This window comes from Mustelus asterias, chromosome 5, assembly GCF_964213995.1.
Source record: "Mustelus asterias chromosome 5, sMusAst1.hap1.1, whole genome shotgun sequence".
Lineage (NCBI taxonomy): Eukaryota > Metazoa > Chordata > Chondrichthyes > Carcharhiniformes > Triakidae > Mustelus > Mustelus asterias.
In genome coordinates, this window is record NC_135805.1 from 90,589,299 (window position 1) to 90,607,396 (window position 18,098).

The following is an 18,098-nucleotide window of genomic DNA, read 5'->3' on the forward strand; positions in this document are numbered from 1 at the left end:
GTCGCGGGAGGACTCGGCAGGGTGAAGTGCTGTGTCTGTCCCTCGCTGCCGGTGGGATCCTCGGAGCGGGGAGCGGCGCGGCTGCTCCGGTCGGTGTGAGCGGCCCCTACCTCTCGGGAGCCATGTTTTCCTACGAGTATGTCACAGAGGAGCAGCTCGCGGGGTTCGACAAGTACAAGGTAACCAGCTGGCGCCTCTCTTAAAGGCGAGGGTCAGCCCGCATTTCTGTCGGGTCAATCCCTTGTCAGGGTGCAGCTGGTGGGCAGGAGGGAGCCGCCGTCCCCCCCCCCCCCCCTCCCTCCCTCTGACCGCTGCGGAAACACAGCGGCACGGCTGCACTCCGGTGGTGTGGCCGCCTCCCGGGGTTGGGTGGGGTGTTGGTTTTTCCTGCTCGGTGCTTAGCCAAATGATGCCCAACAGTCAGTCTCCTCATTGTGGGCGAGAGAAGATCCTCCTGCGCTTTAGTCCAGCAGAGGAGCTGCTGTCTTCAGGGAACCGAGGATTCATAGTTTTATCACTGGTACTTACAACAATTGTTAATTTTATAAAGTATTTACATAATTGAAACAGTACATGAGTAAAACAGGCCATTGGGTCATTGCCTGTACATGTGCTCCACCCTAATTCATCACCACCACCACCATCCCTCCTTTCTCTCATGTAGTGGTTTCGCTTCTTAAATGCTTCTATATGATTTGTATCAACTGTTCCTCCTGGTTCCTCGTTGTTCTGAGTGAAGAAGCTTATCTTGAATTCCTTGCTGGATTTGTTGCTGACCATCTTATAATTATGGCTCTTGAGTTTTGGACTTCTCCCACAAATGGAAACATCATCTGTACATCTACCATATTGAACTCACTCACTTTTTGATGCCTCTGGTTTTTTTTGTTCCAGAGAAAACAGCCTAGTTTACGCCATCTTTATTGATAGTTGTACTTGCATTTGGTATCGTTGCTGTAATTCTTTTGGGTGCCTTTTCCAGTTCTTATTTTTTTGTAACAAGGAGATCAAAACTGTTTGTGGTACTCCAAGATAGGTCCAACTGAGGCTTGGTGCAAGTTTAACATGTCTGCCGTTGAATTCTATTCCTTTCAAAATGAACCCCAATGTTTTGTCACTTTATATGATTTTGATAACCAGTGTTGCAACTTTTAATGAGCTATGAATCTGTACCAATACAGATTCACCCCATTTGGACTACTTGACAAGCACGTGACCTTCTGAGTCTTTCTGCCTCATACCCATCTGTACTAAAATTCATTGCCATTTACATGCCCACTCCTGCGTTCATTAATTTAGACCTTAGTTTCCAGGTGTTTTGTGAAAGGCCCATTTTCTCATTTGTTTTGGCAAAAAAGTTGGTAATGTTCTCAGTTTTTGTGTGTACATAAATGCCATCTGCATACTGAAACTCTTAATGAGTTGAACACTTTCTCATTTGTTCAATGAACACGACAAATAAGCCATTCAGCCCCTTGAGCTTGCTCTGCTATTTGATAAGATCATGGCTGAGCTGATTATGATCTTAATTATACTTTCCAACTATACTTTCCATCTACCTCCTATAACCTTTGACTCCTGGTCAATCAGCCTTAAAAATATTCAGTGAACCAGCCTCCATCTTTCTCGAAGAAAATTCCACAGATCAACGACTATCTCCATCTTAAATGTGAGACCCCTTATTTTTAAACTGTCCCCTCATTTTAGTCCATCTCACAAGGGAAAACATCCATCTTGTATGTTTCAACTGGATTAGCTCTCAATCTTCTAAACTTCATTGGTTATAGGCCCAACCTATCCAACCTTTCCTCGTAAAATAACCCAGGAATCCCAAGATAATCCCAGGAATCAGTCAGTGAACCTTGTGTGAACTGCTAATGCAATGATATCCTTAAGTAGGGAGAACAAAGCTGTACACAGTACTCTTGATGTGGTATCATCAAAGCCCTGTACAACTGACGCAAAACTTCTCTACTTTTATATTCCATTCCCCTGGCAATAAACAACAGTATTCCATTTGCCTCCTTAATCTTGTGTTTAATCTTTGTAGAACAGTTTGTAATTCATCGACCACAACACCAAGAGCCCTCTGTCTTCCTTCTGTGATCTCCCTCCATTGAAATAGTATACTGCTTTTCTATTTTTCCCATTAAAGTGGGCAAGTTCACATTTTCTTGCATTATATTCCACATGTAACATTTTTGGCCATTCACTTAACTCCCCTATATCCCTTTGCAAAGTCATGTCCTCTTCACAACTTACTTTCCTACCTTTGTGTCATCAGCAAATTTAGACTCTAAATTACCTCAATACCTGGGGGTCATTTGCTGGAGGAGAGGTTCTGTTTTGCAGTGAGGAAAATGGAGAAAAGAGGTGGCACAATGACACAACGCTAAGGTCCTCTTCCAACAGGCTCCCAAAGCAAAACACCTTTTCCTGTGTGGATCATTTTCCTTATCTTGGGATCTTTTTATGAAGGATGAAGTTAATCATCACCTTCAATGTGCCAGCTCAGCCTTCGATTGACTGAGGAGATGAGTATTTGAAGACTAGGATCTTAAACCTAAGACTGAGATCATGGATTACTGTAGTAGTGATTGCTGCACTCCTATATGCTTCAGAGACTTGGGACAACCTACGGCATGCACCTCAAAGAACTGGAGAAGTACCACTTTCGCAAGATCCTCCAAATCCATTGTAAGGAAGAGCAGTCCAACAGCCGTGACTCATTGAAATGCTAATCACAGGATAGGACATGTTGCGTACATGCCTGACATCAGACACATGAAGCAACTGTTCACTCACGACTCTGTCACGGCAGGCGATTCCTTGGAGGAGAGCTAAAATTCTTTCGACTTGCCCTCAAAGCATCCCTGAAGAGAGAAAATGACTTGTCCGAGGCACTGGCTTGTGACTGACCAAAATGGAGAAGGATCATCCAAGAAAACACCAAATGCATCAAGGAAGTGTTGCAAATATGCAGAGGTGAAGTTGAGGTAATGGAGGGAGCCATCCAAACAACACATCTACTCAACATTTCAAACACTACCTGCCCTGCATGTGCCAGTGTGTGCAGGTCATGCATTGAACTTATCTATCTGAGAACCCATCAAATCGAAGTGGAAGTAAATCATCCTCTGTCCTGAAGGACCGCTTAAGAATAATGTACTCAGTATTAACTATACTCTGCAATTTGATATGGTGGTGCAGGCAGCAGACTGGAGAATAGCATGTTGCATTTTTGTTCAAAAAAGGTGCAAGGAAAGCTCAGCAACCTCAAGGCCAGTCAGTTTAACCATGTTGATGAGAAAGCTTTTTGAAATAATGAGACAAAATTAGCAATCATTTAGACAAATGTGGATCAAGTAGGGAAAGTCAGTACAGATCAGTTGGTAGCAAATAGTTTTTAACTAACTTGCTTTAGTTTTTTGATGTGAGAGGGTTGATGAGGCTCATGTGGTTGATGTGATGTACATGAACTTTCAAAAGGCATTTGATAAATGGATAACACTTGAGAAAGTGTGCAGGATTCTGGACCTAAGAGGCAAGATGGAATAAAATCGGTTTATTGCATGTTAGAAAAACAAAATGCTGGAAAATCTGAGCAAATCTGACAGCTTCTGTGGGGAGAGAATAGAGCCAATGTTTTGAGTCAAGATGACCCTTCATCAATGCTGTTGCTGGTTCAGCCTCAACTGGAGTATTGTATCCAATTCTGGGCACCACACTAGGGAGTAAGTGACAGCATTAGGGTACCGATATGAATAGTTCCAACAATTGTGTGGATAAATTGGAGAAACTGTTCTCCTTGACAAATAGATTGAGGAGATTTGGATGTTTGCAAAATCATGAGGGATCTGGGCAGAGTGGGTAGGGTGCAACTGTTCCAGTTGCCAGAAGGATTGAGAAGTAGAGGACACCGATTTAAGGTGATTAGCACAAGAAGGGTTAGGTGGAATGGCCATGCTAAATTGCCCCTTACTGTCGGGGACTAGCTAGGGTAAATGCATGGGTTATGGGGATAGGGTCTGGGTGGGATTGTGGTCGGTGCAGACTTGATGGGCTGAATAGATTGTAGGATGATACATATATACAAGAAACTGACCTGATAACAAACTTTATGTAGTGTGATTAGGATCCGAAGTGCACTGACCGAGTGTGTTGGCAGATTCAACTGCGGCCTTCAAAAGAGAATCAGATAATCTGAAGTAAAGCTATTTGCAGTGCTACAGGGAAATGATGGGGGAATGGGTCTAAGTGCGTTGTTGTCCCAGAGAGCTGAAAAGGACACAGTTGACAACAACCCATCCCAAATGGCCACCTTGTGTGTGCGACTGTTTTGATTTGTCAATTTATGTAAATAGCAGACATCAGTAATCTCAAGTCTGAACTTTGTGGAATACCATTTCCAACCTTCAACCAATCTGAGCAGCTACCTTGAACCAATCTTGAAAATCAAATTGTGAAAATCAGATTTACTTCTGTACAAAGAACATATGAAAACATGCATGAGGATTCCACTGGTTATTGCTGTGATAAAATGGACTTTTCAATGTGGGTCAATTATGTAACTTGCAATAAAACTTGATTTTATTACATCTTGCGTCTTACCTTTTTGTAACCATAGCATCTCTAGCATTTTCTTTTCTCTTTTTTTTTTGTCCTTAATGACATCCTTCCAGCCTCTGTTGTTAGACTGCTTGTCCGGCATCTAATCTTTGAGAAGCTGCAATTTTTCAACATTGGTAATACCAGAGTGTCATCTTGAACCTCCAGAGCAAACTCCACTGCCTTGCTACCTATTTTATCCCCTTTCCTGACCACTGTTTGAGGTTGCAACCTCAATCTTGAACTGAGTTCTCCACCCCACATCGTCAACATCACTAAAATGTCATCCTTCCAACTGTTGAACTTCATCTACTTCCATCTGCTGCTGAAACCCTCATCTCTGATTTTTGTCACCTTCAGTTGACTAATCAGGTGATCTGGCTAACCTGTTGTTCTCCCTCTTTAAACTCAGGTTATCCAAAATTCCCGCCTACATATCCAGTTCTACATCAAACCCTGTTGAGCTGTCTCCTCCATGCTGACCTGCAATGGTTCTCAGTCCACCAATGACTACAACTTAAAACTCGTCATTCTAAATCCCTTCATGACATTGCACAGACCTATATTTATAACCTCTCCAGCTTGACAACAGCCCATCCCAAACTTTCGATTCTGCTGGCTCTGACTTTTTGTGCATTTTCCATCCCTTATTCCACGGTTGTCAGCTCCCTTGCCACTGACTCCATCCTTCTTTCTGGCAACTGTCTGAGGCTGAACCAAACTGTTTGCAACCTTCGGTGTAATTTTTGACAGACGAGCTTTCAACTACATATTGGTGCAACTAAAAACCATCTGTTTCATCACTTGCCTCAGCTTGTAGGCTGCAGAAAACTTCATTCATGCCTTTTCCTCCAGATGATTATTCTAATGCACCACATAGATATTACATTTTTAAAAAAAAACATTTTGGGACATGGGCATTGCTGGCTAGATCAGCATGTATAGCCCATCCCTGTTTTCCCTTGAAGGTGGTAATGAGCTACCTTCTTGAACCGCTGCAGTCCCTAAGGTGTGAGTACACATAGTGCTGTTGGAGAGTTCCAGGATTTTGACCCAGTGATAGTGAAGGAATGGTCATATAGTTCCAAGTCAGGATGTTGAGTGGCTTGGGGGTGGCGGGGGGGGGGAGAAACTACCAGGTGTTGGTGTTCCCAGGTACATGCTGGTCTTGTCCTTTTGAGGTGATAGTGGTTGTGGGTTTGGAAGGTGCTGCCGAAAGAACCTTGGTGAGTTCCTGCAATGCATCTTGTACATGGTGCACATAGCTACCACTGTTAGTTGGTGGTTGAGGGATTGAGTCTTAGTTGAAGGGTTAGCAATCAAGTGGACTGCTTTGTCCTGGATAGTGGCGAGCTACTTGTGTTATTGGAGCTGTACTCGTCCAAGCGAGTATTCTGTTGAACTCCAGAGCATCATCCTAACCCTCCCCATCTTTGTAATCTACTCCAATCTTAGAAACCTCCAACATATCTGTCGTTCTTCAATTCTGGCCTCTTGCACATTCCAGATTTTAATTATTCTGCCAGATTAGTCCCTAAATGCTGGAATTCCTTCCCTAAACTTCTGCACCTCTCGTATCTACCTTGGTTTCTTTCTTTAAGATGCACCTTAAAATTCCTTGACCAAGTTGTTTACAGCTGCCTAGTCCACGCGTACTTTGGGGTACCCTGCTTAAGCCCTCCACCTCTTTGTGCCTTTTAAAGCCCTCTGTAAAATTCAAGTTCTTAGTTGCACCTTCCTAATCCTTTGGCTTGTTGCCAGTTTATCCCAGAATTACCTTGGAACCACTTTCATACTGTTCTTGTGCAGTGGATTTTTTGTCTTCAGTTCATTAGTTTGTGTATTGGCTAACTGGTGTAATATAGTATTAGCAGCCCCAAGTTTCTTCAGTGTGATCTGGTTGTCTTGCTTTGGCACGGAGAGCATAATTAAACAAGGAAGTGGTGTAATTTTTATGACGGTTTTGTGTATCTTGATACTGGAGCTGCTTGTGAGAGTTGGCAATCTGGCTTCAATATTGGGGCAAAGGTTTCTTGTTTTCTTCACTTTTATAGATTTAAAAACTTGCACATCCCTGAAAGGAGTGTGTGTGCAGTAGCTTAATATTTTGTTACATGCATGGCAAACTTTTGTGAACTATCTGAACTATTACTGTCACTTTGCTGTTATATTTTAGAATCGATTTTCTACTCCGAACTGTAGTCTGCAATATTTTATTTGCATGAAATCTTATTACTTGGAGTTGAAGTCCATGCAGGAGAATGTACATTACCTCCTTGGAATTGTGACTATCATATATTTGAATCATTAATACCCCATATCATTGTGGAATATTTTCAACATATTCAGTAAAACGTTTGCATGTTATTTGGCAAGTTGCAGTTTTACTTGCATAGTGATGAAGTCCAGGAGTAAAACATGATGGTCTTGGGCTTTACTGTCTTTTTCTTGAGGGTAGTTTTAGCAATGTTGTAACATCAGCTATTAAGTTTGATTTTGATGTGAAACCACCTGATTGCTCTTTAGACATTTAACTGGAATCATGCGGACAAGGTAAGCTCTCGCTACTTGAGCAATCGTATGGCATAATGTTATTCTCAGGATGTGCTAGGCTGGGATTTAATACTGAGCCTTGTTGTCCTGCGAAGATGGTAACTGACTAATTTGTCACGCCGCTTCAGGCATCAGTTAAAAGTCAACCATGTTGGTGTGGATTCGTGTCACATGGAGGCTCACTGGTTTTCTTCCCTAAAGGACACCAGTGAGGCAGTTTGGTTTTTACACCATTGACAGCTTTCTGCCACTTTAATGGAATCAATGTTTTGTTTATTTTTAAAAAAAAAATCGACATTTCACATTCTCAAACTGCTGCAGTGAATTGACAATTCAAGTCTGTTTGTATCACAGTAACATTAACAGAAAGCAGACATGGAAGTGAGCTGATGAAGGCTCAAAGTCCACTGTCTTTGGGGTGCCGTTGAGCAGTGTTTTTGTGCAGGCATGAGTAAGGGTACACGTAGCGGTTAATTTTACTGGGCTGAAAAGCAACCTGGAACTAACAGTATAGCTCTGGTTTCTCAACTCTCACGGGTTTATTTGGTAGCACAAGACACAAGCTTTCAGAGTGCTGCTCCTTAAACAGGTGAGTGGGAGTTCTGTTCACAAACAGGGCATGTAAAGACAAACTCAATTTGCAAAATAATGGTTGGAATGCAAGTCTTTACAGGTAATCAAGTCTTAAAGGTACAGACAATGAGAGTGGAGAGAGGATTAAGCACAGGTTAAAGAGATGTGTATTGTCTCCAGCCAGGACAGTTAATGAGATTTTGCAACCCCAGGCAAGTTGTGGGTGTTACAGATAGTGTGACATGAACCCAAGATCCCAGTTGAGGCCGTCCTCATATGTGCGGAACTTGGCTATCCGTCTCTGCTCAGCAATTCTGCATTGTCGTGTGTCGTAAAGGCCGCCTTGGAGAACGCTTACCCGGCGATCAGAGGCTGAATACCCGTGACTGCTGAAGTGTTCCCCAACAGGAAGAGAACACTCTTGCCTGGTGATTGTCAAGCGGTGTTCATTCATCCGTTGTCGTAGCGTCTGCATGGTTTCCCCAATGTACCATGCCTCGGGACATCCTTTCCTGCAGCATATCAGGTAGACAACGTTAGCCGAGTTGCAAGAGTATTACCGTGCTCCTGGTGGATGGTGTTCTCACATGAGATGATGGCATCCGTGTCGATGATCCGGCACGTCTTGCAGAGGTTGCTGTGGCAGGGTTGTGTGATGTCGTGGTCACTGTTCTCCAGAAGGCTGGGTAGTTTGCTGCGGACAATGGTCTGTTTGTGCAGTTGTTTGAAGGCAAGAAGTGGGAGTGTGAGGATGGCCTTGGGGAGATGTTAGTCTTCATCGATGACATGAAAGCTCCGGCGAAGATGTCGTAGCTTCTCCACTCAGGATATGGCGCTCGACTCATCGATCGACAGTTCCGACGCGCCACAGCGAAAAACTGCACCGACCTCCTCAGAAGACGGACACAGCGGACAGAGTACCCTTTGTCGTCCAGTACTTCCCCGGAGCGGAGAAACTACAACATCTTCTCCGGAGCCTTCAACATGTCATCAATGAAGATGACCCTGCCACAGTAACTTCTGCAAGACGTGCCAGATCATCGACACGGATGCCATCATCTCGTGTGAGAACACCAGCCACCAGGTACACGGTACATACTCTTGCAACTCGGCCAACGTTGTCTACCTGATACGTTGCAGGAAAGGATGTTCCGAAGCATGGTACATTGTGGAGACTGTGCAGATGCTATGACAACGGATGAATGAACACCACTCGACAATCACCAGGCAAGAGTGTTCTCTTCCTGTTGGGGAACACTTCAGTCAGGCTGAAGTCAGGACATTCAGCTTCTGATCTTCGGGTAAGTGTTCTCCAAGGCAGCCTACACGACAACGCAGAATCACTGAACAGAAACTGATAGCCAAGTTCCGCACATGAGGACGGCTTTAATCGGGTTAATCTTGGGGTCATGTCACACTATCTGTAACCCGCATGACTTGCCTGGGCTTGCAAAATCTCAACTGTCCTGGCTGGAGACAATACACATCTCTTTAACCTGTGCTTAACCCCCTCTCCACTCACGTTGTCTGTACCTTTTTAAGACTTGATTACCTGTAAAGACTCGCATTCCAACCATTATCTTGTAAATTGAGTTTGTGTCTTTATATGCCCTGTTTGTGAACAGAACTCCCACTCACCTGACGAAGGAGCAGCGCTCCGATGGCTTGTGCTAACAAATAAACCTGTTGGACTTTAACCTGGTGTTGTGAGACTTCTTGTTGTGCTTACCCCAGTCCAACGCCGGCATCGCCTCATCATGGCTTCTCAACTCTCAGCAGTGGCTTATCTCCAACTAGTATTTTCTCAGGAAAAGCTCCTAGGGTTTTTTTTGAATAGACTCTCTAGATCTTAATCACAGATTTGAAGGTATAACACTGAATAGCAATTAGAACATGGAACAATACAACACAGGAACAGGCCCTTCGGCCCACGATGTTGTGCCATACGTGACACCAAATTAAAATGCATCTCTTCTGCCTGCCCTTGGTCCATATCCCTGTATTCCATGCATATTCAGGTGCTTATCTAAACACCCCTATCATATCTGCCTGCACCACCACCCCTGGCAGTGCGTTCGAGATACTTGCCACTTTCTACACAAATGAAAAACTTGCTCCTTTGAACTTTCCCACTTTTTAAGCGCATGCCCCTAAGTATTAGACATTTCAACTCTGCGGGGGGGGGGGGGAAGATTCTGACTGTCAACCCTATCTATGCCTCTCATTTTATAGACTTCTATTGGGTCTCCCGTCGGCCTCCGTCATTCTGGAGAAAATAACAACCCTAGTTTTTCCAGCCCCTCCTTTATAGCTCATACCCTCTAATCCGGGCAGCATCCTTGTAAGCCACTTCTGCACCCTCCCCAAAGCCTCCACAGTTACAGTTTTAATTGGATGTCTAAAATTATAGCACTGTTGCATTTGTTCCCAGTGAGGGCAATAATGCGTTTGCCACTTCTGTGCAGTACCAGAAATAATTTGGTGTGTTGGTATATTTTTGAAACGAAAGACATGATGACTTGGTGCCTGCTCTGAAAAAGCCATAGCCAAAATCGCTGATTTAGGGATTGGATAATAAAATGTATAGAATTGCAGAATTCAGTCCCCAAAATGCTGGTTTAAAAAACCCAGACCCTGTGTAATGAAAACAGAATTAGACATTCAAGCTTTAATTTGGTGGCGCATATTCTAGTTGACTGGGTGAAATTCAGTGCCTGAGAAAATATCTAATCCAGGTAATGTTTTTCCAATTTTGCAGATTTAATTTTGGTCAAAGTGTCTTTTTTTTTGTTAACTAGAGTAAGCTATATTTCAGCCACAGATGACTACATAGACCGAGATGGTAAAATAACTGTTGCAATAGAACTCCGTGATGCATTTTGCTTCTGATAGCTCCAACAGCAGGTACAATGTCTGTGTAACTGCTGGTTTGAGTAAATTTACCATTTCCACTGCTGGTGTTTGAAATGGAAATTTGGTATAATGTTTTCTTTCTTGCTGTATTGTAAGTTGCAAAAACAAACTTTTTAAAGTAGGGCAAAAACCACTGAGGTTATCTACTTTTTAATAACTATCTGTCCAGATTTGCCTAGCTAAATTCTTCCACATTGGTGTCTTTAAAAATATATATTATCTACAGGCTTAGAGTCTGCTTTTGTATGGAACATAAATTATGCCACTACTCTGCCCCTCAATTACATTCGGGCAGAGATGACTTCAACATTGTCATGGATGATTCACAGCTTCCAGCTCAGCGTCCTTGGCCCTGGTATCTTTGCACAGTTGTGTTTTAGGAGAGTTCATAGTCCTCTGATAATTGCCACTGGGTGTCACTGGGAAATATCTTGGTTCTTTGGACATATTTGCATGGTTGCATCTGTTTATCACTTTGTTGATGCATTCTTGAGTATTAGCATGGATTGACGTAAGCACTCATTCACCTGAAGGCCAGAGAAGTTTTGATTGTAGTGGTTGGAAAGATGATATTTAACTCTTATCCTTTTGTCATTTACTTTACTAAACTGTATTTCCTTTTTGGTGGTGTAAAAATCCTCAAGTAATGCAGGTTTTGTGTAAAAATGTAGACGAGGCGATATCTGAAATTAGCTTTACACCTATAACCTAAATATGTTTGTTCTAATTTTATTATTGTTCAAACATCCCCAAGTGATTCATCCATAGTGTTTATTTAGGCTTGGATTTTGTTACCAGTGGAAAAGGGACTGCATTATTTTTGGTTGACTTGGAGAAAAGCTGCCTAGAAAGATTTAGTAGGATGCATGGCATCAATCTCTTCTATTACAAGAACAGAGGATGCTGAAAAACAGCACGTCTGGCAACATTTATTGGGAGAGAAAGCAGACTTAGAAAGATTTGAGTCCTTTGACGAAGACTCATAGGGCTCAAAACTTTAACTACTTTCTCTCCTAGACATGCTGAGTTTTTCCAGCATCCTCTGGTGTTGTTTCAGATTCCAACATGTGCAGTATTATATTTGGTTTTCCCCCTATTACGATAAGAGTTTCATTTGGTGTCATCTTTTAGGGGGTTTTCGGGTATCCAAAACAATGAACCAGCAAGCAGATTGAGCAGTGAATCAAATTGGAAGAATTCTTGCAGCAAACCAGGAAGTGAACAGTACTGATTATCTTTCAGTTTTAATCATTTTACAGAGAGCTTAATAAAGATTTGGACCGAAATGTGCTCCAAATAGAAACTGAAATAGCATGAACTTTTAAAGTTTAAAAAAGTAAAAATCTATGGAAATTTAATGACATTCCAGATCCTAAAATTCTTTCAGGGCCACTTTAAGTAATTACAACTTAGTATATTATTTGAAAGCTCAGTTATGCCTTGTTCAACTTGTATAAAGAATGGCACAGTAGTTAGCACTGCGGCTTCACAGTGCCAGGGACCCGGGTTCGATTCCCAGCTTGGGTCACTGCGTGCGTGCGCGCGTGTGTGTGGAGTTTGCACGTTCTCCCCGTGACTGCGTGGGTTTCCTCCAGGTGCTCCGGTTTCCTCCCACATTCTGAAAAACGTGCTGGTTAGGTGCATTGGCCAGAACAGGTGCCAGAATGTGACGACTAGGGGAATTTCACAGTAACTTCATTGCAGTGTTAATGTAAGCCTTGTGACTAATAAAATAAACTGGCTTTTATAAATCGTAAAACATTAAAGTTCATGTCAAATCACTGATTCTATGGTGATTGCCTCTGGAGGTTGCAGCAGCACGTTTTGTGGAGAAGCAGGATATTATGACAGCAACTTGCAGATGAATTGTGCACGTACGGACAGCAGATGTTGTTGTCAGTAATGACAGCAAATGCTGACAACTTTGCTGTCATTACAACTGCAAATTGTGGGCCATTAATGGTGAACTTTGTTGCAGTATTCCCTGTCAGCCAAATATTTATTGAGTGGGTGGGGTGAACTTCATGTATGTACAAACACATGTTTTCATTTTTATGGCATCTGATGTTTTGAAATTATCACTAGCTTACTGTTCCCATAGAATGTGTGGGATAATGGAAATAATTGCTTTTATTTTTTAAATCTATTGTGCCTTCAAAACTCAAGTGTTCACTTGCATGCTGGATAGAAATATAAGCGTCAAGAACTGTGGTGTAGTTGAACTTGCTTCTCATGATTATCAAGCAGGGGAACAGACGGCTTCTCATTTCTGATTTTCTTAATCGTTTTAATGTTCTGATTTGTGTTCTCAACTAAAAAGGAACTTCAGCTGCCCTGCTTCATTTATAAGAATTGTTGGTGGAAATGTGGTTTCATTTGAGACTTGGTTTGCATTAAATATTGCTCTAAATTTCTAATAATGTGGCCGAGCAAAGCTCGTTGTTGAATTTAACAATTGGTGGTTGACCTGTTGCATTTTTATCTGTTGTGTATTTTATTGTTCAACATTCCTGTAGATATCTTCAGTACTTGTGATTGTAGCGGCCTTATTTGCCTTTGGGTTGGGATTTAGTTCACTGCTGATGAAACATTTCAACATATCTTTTATAGATGCAGTGCCCAGAGGGAGATGACGGTGTGGGAGAGCCTTTGAAAGCCAAAGTAGTAATTTAGATTCTTTAGGAATTGCATTTAATTGCTTTAGGTTCTGAAAGCCTGGAGGGCAAAATTCACTTCCTATAACCTTGTTTTTTTTCTTTCCTCAACTTTAGAAACCTTTTAATTGTATGTCTGCAACTGAACAACATGATCATCGTGGTGAACTCCCCCATCAAACCCTTGCTTTGTCAATTTTCTCTGCTTCATTCCCCCACCCCTTGTGAAGTGCAAGTTTAGTTTTTGTCAATCATCCAATTATACTGAACAATTTACTCTCTCAATACTATTTAAAAACCTGGCAAATAACACTCTTTAAAAATGTCAACGAGTCAGTTTATTCTGTTTTGCTCTGTGCGCATGCAAATTGATGCCACATTTACCACAAGTTCTCTATTTTCTAAAAGTAAATGCTTTGCAATGTGGTGGATGCCCTGAGAACATGATGGGGTTTTATATAAATTCAACTCCATTTGCAGAGGGAGTTAATGGTATTCTTAAGGGCCTAATTTAATTTTTATTTTTTCCCTAGTAATTTAGGTAGAGGTTGTTTCTGTTTAACCAAGTCCGGAGCTGCTGCTTTTGCCTCCAGTCTTTTGGTTGCTGAGCCATTACCCACATTCCCGTTTTGGATAAATGCTGAGATTAGTCAAATTGAGGTTCTTATTTCGTCGAATAATACTAGTGAAGTAAAATACTGCAAATGGTGAACCTGAAACCAAAACCAATTCTGTGAACAGTCAGTAGACCTGGTAGCACCTGTGGAGAGAGGAACAGTTTTAAAGACAACCTATCCAGTTCTCTTGAACTGCTCCTGTCCTTGTGCTGCACATACATCCACCGTGTTCCTTGTTGGGCAGTTCCAGGTTTTTGACTTGGCGAAATGAAGAAACAGTATTTTCAGATCAGAGTAAGGTCACTTGGAGGGGAGCTTGCAGCAGCTGTTCCCACATGCCAATTGCCCTTATTTTCCAAGGCAGCAATGGTCACTGGTTTGTAAGACCCTGTTGAAGAAACCTTGGCAGGTTGTTGCAATGCATCTTGTAGATGGTACACATGGTAACCATGGTGTGCCGGTGGTAGAGGGACGGAATGTTTATGGTGATGGATGGGGTGCAAATCAGGCAGGTTGTTTTTGTATTGGATGGCGCAAGCTTCTAGTGTTGTTGCAACTACCTTCATCCAGGCAAGGGGAGAGTGTTCCATCACACTCCTGATTTGTACCTTGTAGGGCGGCACGGTGATGGTGGTTAGCACTGCTGCCTCACAGCACCAGGAACCTGGGTTTGATTCCCGGCTTGGGTCACCTTCCTGTGCAGAGTCTGCGCGTTCTGCGTCTGTGTGGGTTTGCTCCGGTTTCCTCCCATGGTCTGAAAGACATGGTGGTTAGGTGCATTGGTCGTGCTAAATTCTCCCTCCATGTACCCGAACAGGCACCGGAGTGTGGCGACTAGGGGATTTTCACGAGCTTCATTGCAGTGTCAATATAAGCTTACTTGTGACACTAATAAATAAACTTAACTTAAAAACTTAGATGGTGGAAAGACTTTGGGGAGTCAGGATGTGATTTGCTCACCACAAGAATTCCCAGCTTCTGTTCTCTTGCAGCCACAGTATTTATGTAACTGGCCCAGTTGAGTTTCTGGTCAATGGTGACCCCCAGGATGTTGGTTGGAGGTGGGTGGGGGGGCGGCGGGGTGGGTGTAGTGTGGTGAATTCAGCATTGGTAATACTGTTGAATGTCATGGGGATGGTTAGAGACATTTTGTTGGAGATGGTCATTTCCTGGAACTTGTGTGCCATGACTGTTACTTACCACTTATCAGCTAATTACTTAGTAGGAGTTGCAAAAAGAACTGAACACAGCAATATTCAGCAAGCATCCCCACTTCTGACCTGATGCGGGGAAGGTCATTGATACAGTTGAAGATGTTTCAGCCCAGGTTAGTGCGCTTGAGCTCCAGTGATGTAATCATGGTTTACTTTCCCATGTAGCTTTGCATCATCACAAACTTCAATATGCTATAACCTCAGTAATGTAAGTTGTAAGGAGTTAAGGCTCAAACACTGACCCTTGCAACATTCCACTAGATATACTTTGCCACCCAGATTTGTTAATCCTTTTGTTTTCTGTCCATTAGCCCAACCTCGCACTATGCTCATATTATTCCCAATCCCAGGAGAGTTCATCCTGTGTAACACCCGCTTGTATGCACTTTATTGAATGCCATTTAAAATGCCCATCCCACTATTTTATAGTAAGTAGTCTCACAACACCAAGTTAAAGTCCAACAGGTTTATTTGGTAGCATGAGCTTTTGGAGCGTTGCCCCTTCATCAGGTGAGTGAAAAGTTTGGTTCACAAACAGGGCATATATAGACACAAACTCAATTACAAGATAATGGTTGGAATGAGAGTCTTAACAGGTAATCAAATCTTTACAGGTGCAGACAATGTGAGTGGAGAGAGGGTTAAGCACAGGTTAAAGAGATGTGAATTGTTTCCAGCCAGGACCAGTTAGTGAGATTTTGCAAGCCCAGGCAAGTCGTGAGGGTTACAGATAGTCTGACTTGAGGCTGTCCTCATGTGCGGAACTTGGCTAACAGTTTCTGCTCAGTGATTTTGCGTTGTCGTGTGTCGAGAAGGCCGTCTTGGCGAACACTTACCTGCAGATCAGAGGCTGAATGCCCTTGACTACTGAAGTGTTCCCTGACAGGAAGGGAACACTCCTGCCTGGTGATTGTCAAGCGGTATCCATTCATCCGTTGTCTGCATGGTCTTCCCAATGTACCATGCCTCAGGACATCCTTTCCTGCAGTGTATCAGGTAGACAGCGTTGGCCGAGTCACAAGAGTATATACAGTGTACCTGGCAGATGGTGTTCTCACATGAGATGATGGCATCCATTTCGATGATTCGGCATGTTTTGCAGAGGTTGCTGTGGCAGGGTTGTGTGGTGTCGTGGTCACTGTTCTGAAGGCTGGGTAGTTTGCTGCGGACAATGGTCTGTTTAGGTTGCGCGATTGTTTGAAGGCAAGTAGTGGAGGTGTGGGGATGGCCTTGGCGAGATGTTCGTCTTCATCGATGACATGTTGAAGGCTCCGACGAAGATATCGTAGCTTCTCGGTTCCGGGGAAGTACTGGACGACGAAGGGTACTCTGGCCGCCGTGTCCTGTGTTTGTCTTCTGCGGAGGTTTGTGCAGTTTTTCACTGTGGCATGTCGGAACTGTCGATTGATGAGTTGAGTGCCATATCCTGTTCTTACGAAGGTGTCTTTCAGCATCCGCAGATGTCTGTTAGGATCTGCTCAGATGAGGAGGATCACATTTTATCTTTATCATCCTCATTACACCCTAAAAAAAATAGATTTGTTCAGCACAATCATAACTGACTTGATTAGTAAAGCCCATTCAAAGCACTTGACACAAAACAAATGGATAAGCATCCATATGTTAGTGTGTTTGAAGTGGTCGTACTAGACCATAACATTTATATTGTCATTTTGAGGAACCAGCTTGTAGGTAACATTATAAAGGGATTGCAAGACACTTGTGAAGCAATATTAACCAATATAGAACTTAGAAATTTGTAAGTTTGCCCAGTGGGTTAGGGAAAATTTAAGAATAAAATTAAATTCCCCTTAAAATACACACACGTTTACTTCCAATAGAAACAGATTGATACTTTAGACTTAGTGAATTGGTCTTGCTAATGGATACGGTGTAACTGCTTTTAGAAACACTTTGATAATTGCATCAAGCTATTGTTTAATATGGAGGATGGTGTAGCTGCTTGATTCATTATGACAATGCAATACATTTTAACAATGTCAGGCTTGCTTTTGTTTGTCTGTTAGCTAAGCCAATGTAAAGAGATTCCTTGAAAGGTTAATGTGTGCTGTTTCTTTGGGATTTGGTGCTATGCTTTCATGTTGAGTTGAATAAAAGATAGAGTGGATGCTGTATTTATTATGTGGGTGTCCCATAGGATATTTCATTTCAGTGATTCACAGGGTTTTCATTCGTCATTTTGGGTAAGTGTAATTATGTTATGGAATGCTGTACTTAACATAGTTAGTACATTGAGAACATATATCCTGAACAAAATAGAAAATGTTGAAGAATGCACCAGATTAGTCAGTTTTTGACGATGTAAGAATGTTTAATCCTTCAGGTTAGTTCCTTGATGTTCATTCACAATATCCCACCTGAAATATTTGTCTTTTTGCCCTTAATTGGCCTACTTTAAATTGCGATCCTCAAGATTTTTGAGAATAAGAAAAACAGTCTGAAACACAACACCTGCTCACTAACTGAAACTGTTAGCATTGCAATGTTTGTTTTCTTGTTGTGTCTTAACCTGGCTCACCTTCAGTTTGTGAATTTCTAAATATTAACTGGTTCCTTTTAGTGAAGGCTACCTGTAGTGCAGCAAAAACTACCAAAGCGAAGGGTTCTTGAGAATATTTGGTCAAAGTCCATTATCAAAAAGGCAGTATGTCGCACTCATTCTCTCCGGATCCTCTCAAGATTTAATTTAAATGTGTCTAAATGTGCTGACATCTTGCCAATCAGGTCTGCACTGGAATAATGGACATGAATGTAAATATACTTTGATCTGTGGTACTGCTATTTGAGTGCACAACGTTTGATGTTTAGGATAAGTCTAAACAGATTTTATTGCTGGAGGTGCAGTTTTAGCATTGAAATGTGAACCAAGCTATTTCATAATTGTCTGATATACCGCAGCAGTTGCGACACCATAGCTGCTATAATGTATTGCACCATTTGAAACA

General features: G+C 42.3%; 1 protein-coding gene across 1 annotated transcript in view; it reads left to right on the forward strand.

Moving 5' to 3' along the window:
• The window catches only part of selenoi (selenoprotein I), a 57,404-nt gene continuing 39,306 nt past the window's right edge, over nucleotides 1-18,098 (forward strand). Inside the window, exon 1 of the mRNA XM_078213046.1 lies at nucleotides 1-179. Within this exon, the coding sequence (XP_078069172.1) occupies nucleotides 123-179 (57 nt within the window). The 5' untranslated portion in view covers nucleotides 1-122. The remainder of the gene's footprint in view (nucleotides 180-18,098) is intronic.